Raw genomic sequence first — 8028 nt, forward strand, 5'->3', positions numbered from 1 at the left:
CGGCATTCCCCCGGCGGAGCTGAAGGAAGTGTCTGGAGAGAGGGAAGTCTGGGCATCTTTGCTTAGACTGCTGCCCCCACGACCCGGTTCTGGATAAGCGGAGGAAAATGGATGGATGGATGGATGGATTTGGTGTCATTCTCAAATATTTGTCTCTATTTTCAGAAACAGTGTAAGATGAATGTGGAAACATAATGAGTTTACAAACTCAACTCAAGATTACTTAGCAAAGGCTGATCTTATCGACAGCCAAACACTCATTACAAAAGACTTACACAGTCTGCAGTTATTCATGTAGTTGCTCTATTTATTTATTTATTTTACTGAGGCTCTAAGTAAATATAATAATGTTTCGTCAGCAGCTGCACCTCGGTGCCAAATCATTATTCATGGTCTTATTTTCAGATTAAATCTATACTGTTTATGTACTAACACCATTTCTCAAAGATTTCATTCTCACTCTGATAAATGAAGCTTACGCTGTGCATCCTTGTGAACATAATGTGCACTGTGAGAGGAATCTTTTGAAAGCACAACCTAAGTAAAACATCTGGCAAGTACCATTAAAGGACTGAACTCAACACTTCTTATTATGCCACAAATTTCATACCTCTGATCTTTCCAAATGATTCAGTTGCCTGCAAGGCAAAAAGAAGGCTACAGTTATTTAAAAAAAAACACTTTGAATAGTGGTGTCAGCTGAATTCTCAAATCTGCCTCACTTGTCCAATTTGGATTCACAAAAAATTGAGCAGCCATTGCTAATACTCCCATAGGGGCACTGGTGATGAGTGCTAAAGCAAAAAACAAAAAATGAAAAAGAAAAAATCTTGGAAAAAACTCTGTTTCTTATGCTGTATTCTAACTTTTGGAAAAAGCCAACACTATGATGACGTAATCCACTCCAACTCCATCTTTCTGCCAAGTTCTTGAAACTTTTACTCTTAATAATGTCAGTGAGACACCATTTCAAAGTGGCACATATCAGTGGCAGGGCAGCAGCAAAGGAGTTTTTAACTAAGTGTCATGGAGGGCTTGGTAAAAGAAGCAAATCCATTTTGAGTAGCTTTTTTGCTGCTGTGCCGGGGGCGGTTGATTTGATGGAAGGCAGCTGTGTAAAAGCACTCTCTTTCCTCCAGCCCGCTAATTGGGATGGTTACCATTTCTCCACTTGTCTAACGCACCCTTTTTTCACAGAGTTTCATCCCATCTGCCTTGTTGTGCCTTGTTGTGCCTCTGTAAGTGGGGAAACAGTTTGAGCTTTGTGAATCCTGACTGTGAAACTCAGTTATAAATATCTTAGGTGACAAATGAGATGCACGCTTTATTGCACTGCCCATGGTTCTAAGAAGGGAAAAACACATCTGACCTGACTGGTAGTACATGAGAAAAAGCTAGTCTGGCTCCCACCAAAGCTCAAATATAGACCTTAGCATTCTTTGAAGCTCACTAATTAACAGTAACGTGTGTCAGGTTACAGCACCCTGGTGCAATGTTTCAGGTTATAGTGTGGGTTGCCACATGGTGGTGGGTAGCACAGTTTTACCCATGCTGAAACTACTTCACTGTAGGTCCTTGTGCAAGCTAACTACGTCATGGTGCATTTGGCAACCTCACTGCGGCCCTGATTTTTAGCATACAGTATGTAAGTCGACCTATAACAGCAAACTGCTGTTTTTACAGTTCTTTTCTGGGTACTTTAAAGAAACAGTATACAATGTGCTAATTAGTGAGCTTGTGTAAGCAGTAGAGAGCCGGGCTAGCTTTTCCCTGTTTACAGTCTTTATGCTAACGCATGGACAACATGGCTCTAGCTTCATTAACATGAGGTGGATATTGATCTGCCATCTAACTCTACAAAAGAAAGCTGATAATGGTATTAACTAAAGACTGAACTTCATTACTTTAAAAAGGTGAGAATATGCTCAAGTAACATTAACCTCAGATTACTGTATATTATACTGTAGGTCATTACATACATATGAATAGGGCTCTGCTGATGAATGAAATTAAATGAAAATAAAAGGTTAAACCTTTTTGTATTGCAGTATATTATGGCACTATTAGCCTTTTATGAGTAAAGAGTACTGCTTCCTCTGGTTGCTTTACTGCCATAGCCAGAAGCAGTTTGGATATTCAGACAGTGCTAAACTTACTGTTTAGTTGTAGCTTTTTTAGCATTTAGAAAGAAATGTTGTAATAGGTTCCATCCAAAACATAACATAACTCATAATGAAAACAAGATTTAACTATAATGATGGTAAGCAAGCATTTACTTTTTATGATTTACAGTAGTTTGATTAAGTCATTTCACTGTTACAATTCATAATACTGTTATCCTAGTTATTGCAAACAATAGTAAAATCTATTGTGATGTGTTGCTCAGCAAAACTGTCCTCATCAATTGGTCACAACACTCAGAAAAGAATGAACGTTGGTTCATGCAAACCATAGTTTCATTTCTTAACTGGTGTTTTGAGCTGAACTCCCCAACTCTACAGCCGGTGCACAATTCCCCTAATGAGTAAGTGAAAACATGTTTTTAGAAAAAATTTTACACAAATTTTTTAAAAATCAAAAACTGGGATCTCTCATTAAGTATTTAGGACTTTTGCTCGGGCACTCCATATTGTGGTCAGGTGCATCCTGTTTTCAGTTTTCTATTTAAAATTACAACTACAACACAAGACAGGTGCACAAAAGGTGAAGAGGTCTGAAGCCACCGTATGACCTGAGGATGAAGCTCAGACTCAGATTAAACTCAAGCAGCAGTGGAGGTCAAGAGAAAATATTACAGGCCCCTTGAACCTTCATGACAGCTTGTTTGCAATTAATTAAACGTAATTATGTAAATAATTAATTTAAGTTTTAAAAAAGGTATTCAACTCTCCCATGGAAGCTCTAAATTATACATAACATTTGTCTGTTTTGAAGAGAAAGAGTGACCTGACGTTAGTACTGGTACAAGGCTGTTTCATTGCTGGGATCCATGACTACTTGGTGGGAGAGAAAACCACAGCTGTCAAAGCCTTACCACAGGGAGGAAAATAATGACTCTCTTGTACTTCAACCAAAGTGCAGCCATAGATGGACAGGGTTTTCACTTCACTTCCTCTCATGGCTGTAGACTGGATCAGTGTGGATTCAAAGTAACCTGATTACAGTAATCTGATAAACCACAACAGGTCTTGAGGAACTAGAAATATCTTTGACCTGACCTTTATGATTATGTTTTCTTAGTGCCCTCCTTTTATTTTATAAAAAGAAATTAAATGAGGAATTTACTGTATAATTTCAAATACCTTTAAAGGGATTTGAGACCTTTGACAGCTAAAATACTAAGCAAGTAAATATAAAATGAAAGCTGCCAGGCAGCCAGGAACACTCACTACATAACTTATAGTCAGTCAATAGTCAGCCATCCCAAAAAATGTCTTAAATGTGGCATAAACACCTTTTTTAAAATACATTAAAAACACTTACAGTATACCTTTCTAGTCATATCACCACAGAATATTTTCTAAAAGACACAGTCCCCTAAATTTATTCTATATTGGATTAAGAGCTTTAGCATTTTGTGTTTGACAGAATTAAGATCATGGCATCACACAACTGTTATGAGTTAGAAGAAGGCTAAGAGTCAATACTGTTCAAAATATACTGTATGCTCAAATAAATACAGCATGACCCCAAAGACACATGGTAATTCATCTCAATTTTCATAGTCTTTGTAATGTAGGAGTTGGGACCCCACACTGTGATAAACTTGAGAGGTTGTGAAACCTTTAAAAGATGTAGCATTGCACTCTTATAATACCAGACTAGGAGTTAGACAGTTAAAAAAAATGTTAATCAGAATCAATGCAGCTCAACCAGAGACACTGTTTCCCCCCAACACATTCTTTTTCCTTGTCAAAGGCATTTTTTTATTTTATCATTTTCAAACTTGTAGTCTTCAGCACCAACCAACCCTGAGTAAAGTGACATCACTTGAGGCAATTTATTTAACTCAGCACAGCTCCCTCTTTAGATGCAAATTTAATAAACACAGTTTTTTACATACCTAGCAGTACTCCCCCCCCAAGACCAGTAAATGAACCTCAGTGGGTAAAATTTCTAACATGGTAGAAAGAAGGAAAAGAAAATCATGCTACTCAAAGTTTTCTTTTTTTTTTTTTTTTTAGGTTCGTATCATTGTAGCTGTGCTGTACGCTGCTCTGACTCCTTTCCTGGACTCCAAAATATATTAATTTACAAAGGGGAAAAAAACTTCACTGATCTAGTACCATCTGGTGGACATACAACTGATGACAAAGATTCATAAGTAGACATTACAAAAGTGAAAGCAGCTTCAGTAATTCCCATTTACGCACTTCAAAATGACCTGAAAATGTTGAAATATGACATCACTGAACCTGCCCTTGTTTCCTCATCTGGTATTTGAATCCAGACTGAGGATGACAGAGACCATCTAGTGGTTAAGAAGAGTCACACAGCTTTTGCAGCACCTGCATAATGACAACCTTGTACAGCTCTTGCTTGCTTCTACATGAATGGAGTCATAAGCATGCCATGCCCTTTTTATTCCTTCGCTAAATATTCAAACATTCCTTTAAACAGATGGTGACAGACACTAAGCCTCGAAGCCACTGGTTCACACACGACTGTTTGTGTCTTTGAAAAACAGTCATACTGCATAAATCCTGTCTGAGGATGTCGAGCAGAGGCCTATCATTCTGCAGGATATCACTACTTCTACCCTTTTAAATTGATCAGGTGTCTCGTTTATTAAAACACAGATCAATGGTAAACAGTCATGTCGAACCATGTTCCAGTTTTTATTACTTTTTACATTTTACAACATTTTTTTATGACTTTTTTGTTTGATTTTGGGGTCTTATTTTTTATACTATGTAGCAGACAAAATGCAAAAATTTCTTTTAATTATTTCCCTCATTTAAAGGGAATAACTCAATACTTTTTCAATTAAAGAGGTAGGGGCGGGGGGTTAGTTTACAGACATGTAAGTGGTATTGATCATCTTATCTAACTCTCAGCAACAATGTGAATTACTGTATTTCCTCGATGTTGAACCAGTCCTTTAAATATTTTGGTACATACATCTTCTCAGTCTCACTCATTTTAGCACCATACAATCAAAATACATAGTTCCAATATACATGTAACAAAAACTAAATGATGTTGTGTTGTGTGAGGCTGAAGTGTGCACACAATACTTTCATAAAGTTTAATAAATCAGGAACACGTACTCCTAGTCAAGTGGCAGATGACTTATGACTTGGTCTGTACTAAAAAAAAAAAATACACCTGCCTTCCATGCACAATGGAAAACACTGTGTGATGGTCTGGCTTATGGGAAATAGAGATGCATCAAAAAAAGGTGGGGGCTGTGTAGATAGTGCAGACAGCTGACTGTTTCACAATCCTCCCACGGAGAGTGTGCTGAACGGGAGCTTCACTTTGATCACCGCTCTGGATTAACTTACAGAGTGGATCAGTGTGTAGGTTGTGTGTGGTGTACTTGTGTTTGTTGGTCTGATAGGGGTGCAGAAGAGTCTGTGCACCGGGCTCCAGCTTACTGCAGCTTTAAGGAAATAACTGTACTAAGTGCAATATTTCATTGTATAGCCGAGACACCCTCTGTGGATGGAAAAATAAACCAAAGATTTAAAGTGAATGTGAGGAGCAATACCCTAAAACCACTTACGGGTCTGTATATGAATGCTAACAGTGAAGCAGACTAGCTTTTGTATTTTCATTCACAGATACAGAGCCTACCGTCATCAGCTGAAGCTTCACTGCTGTAGCCGTCATAATCCACGGTCAGAGGGCTGTACTTGTGCCGGCTCTCCCAGCTGAAACCTCCTGCGTGTTTGACATTAGCAGTGGCCTTGGCTCCACCTCGGAGGCCCTGGGAGCGGATGACTGCTTCCTGATACTGACCCATCAGTTCATCCTCACTGTCAGACGATGAGCCCTGCAGGTCAGCGTCAGAGTAGACCTTGTCTGTTTGGGGTAGAGAGAGATGGACTGGTTACTGTGAGACACTCTGAGATGGGACATTAAAAACATTACAAGCAAAGAGAGTTTGTTTGGTGGTTGAAATCAGATAGACTGGCAGGCTCTACTGGCAACGATAGTGCATTTTTTAGAACAGCGTTTGGTGTAAGAGTTATATAGACCTGTGAATCAGAAGAGCTAATTTAAATTTCAGGAATACTCAATTAACAGCATCAAAATAATTAAGGTGCTGTGAATAAAGCAAACACTTACCGGTACTTGAAAAAAGGCATTTATTACTATGTCACAGCATAAAACATGGCAGAAAAACATTTATTTGCCCAAGTATGTTTACTTGTGTCTGCTGAATGTCTGCACACTCACCCTGTGATGCTATTTTGTGTACTGTTTCATTTCTTCTGCATCAAAATATGTAGAATATCCTTCCAGTGTTTTGTATGTGTTGTGTAAACACTGTGGACAACCACGGAAGAGAACCAGGACTTTACTGTTCTATCGCCACCAAAGTCTGATATGTTGTACAGTTTTTGCAGTAGTATTGAACTGGAGTCAATGAACCTAAACCTCCTATTCTATAAGGGAGCCATAGCAAATTAAATCACAGCCCATTATGAAACAGAAAATTATTTATGGAAATATATAGAAAAATGGTGATTTTGCATTGAACTGGATTATACAGATAGTCATTGTAATGTTTTGCACACTTAAGTGCACATGCCTAATGTTGGAAATAAAAAAAAAAAGATTTAGAAAAACCGTGATGTATGGTCATTAGGTTTTTGAAGACATTTAAGATTAGTACCATGTTTTACAATATACACAATATGTGAAGTCCAACCATTTATTCAAGTCTACTCTTGAATATGTTGTATTTGTCAATTCATTTTGTGTATGTCAGTCAAGTAGTCTGACTTTTTGTTGACCAACCACTGTAAGACCAGTTGCAGCTTTCCATTTGTTCCAGCAGGGTGCAGCAGAGGTTTAAAATGACTGTCGCGTTCCTCTCTGCAGACTGAAAAAATCTCTCCAAACAAGTGTGTACCATAGTCAGTCAAAGATCTTGTACTCATTATAAACACTATATATATATATATATATAAGAACAGTGAGGAAATAAATGGAATGAAAATATTGATTGAAACCTGCATATATTAATTGAAATATATATATAAGAACAGTGCATCTTCTTACAGAAGAGTTGATGCACTATACTGTTATTTTACACAATCATTAAAAGTAACTATAAATGCCCTATATTTCCACTGAAATAGTCATTGTACAAAAAGATAAACAGGACAAGACCTAGATGCCAGCAACATTCACCAGGTGGTTTCTGAGAGTAGAGTCGATTCCCTGTGCAGGCTCCCCTGGGGTCACCAAACTCACCCTGTAGACGGGCAACAAGTAAACAGCCCTACATCTGTCAGCAACTGGAATCCCCTCACTACTTGAGAAAGGTCAGTGCTACTGGAAAATGACTCCATGCAGAGGTCAGGCCTCATGCTGCAGTTGGTGGCACAATGGCAGTAATTGTATGGAGTGGCCGGACAAACGTATGTAACTTGAGTCAAGCTGTTTTAGAGAACAGGTGAATCCTCTGGAAGGTTTTGAAGAGGGTAATAATAAAATCATGAATGCTTTTAAGAGTTTTTTGTTGTTGTTGTTGTATCACACAAACTCCAGTAGTTTTAGTTTTTGATTGTGATCTGTTCTTTTTTGATAGAAACAACGTGGGATTCATAGACAACTGGAAAACATTTTGGGGAAAACCTGGTCTGATTAGTAGAGATGGCATCCATCCCACTTTGGGTGGTGCGGCTCTCTTATCTAGAAATCTGGACGAGTTTGTTTTACAACCTAAATTATGACAACCCAGAGTTGAGTCCAGGATGCAGGGTCGCAGTCTTAGACGCCTCTCTGCTGTCTCCTTGCAGCTGCTACCCACCCAACGCTCCCAGTACCCCATAGAGACTGTGTCTGCCCCCC

At 38.4% G+C, this 8028-nt stretch overlaps 1 protein-coding gene across 4 annotated transcripts in view; it reads right to left on the reverse strand.

The window, feature by feature from the left end:
• The window catches only part of syt14a (synaptotagmin XIVa), a 47346-nt gene that overhangs the window by 12926 nt on the left and 26392 nt on the right, over positions 1-8028 (reverse strand). For all 4 annotated transcript variants that reach the window (XM_020623461.1, XM_020623460.1, XM_020623459.1 and 1 more), the window contains exon 4: positions 5800-6027. In XM_020623461.1, the coding sequence (XP_020479117.1) occupies positions 5800-6027 (228 nt within the window). The remainder of the gene's footprint in view (positions 1-5799; positions 6028-8028) is intronic.

This window comes from Monopterus albus, unplaced genomic scaffold, assembly GCF_001952655.1.
Source record: "Monopterus albus unplaced genomic scaffold, M_albus_1.0 scaffold300.1, whole genome shotgun sequence".
Lineage (NCBI taxonomy): Eukaryota > Metazoa > Chordata > Actinopteri > Synbranchiformes > Synbranchidae > Monopterus > Monopterus albus.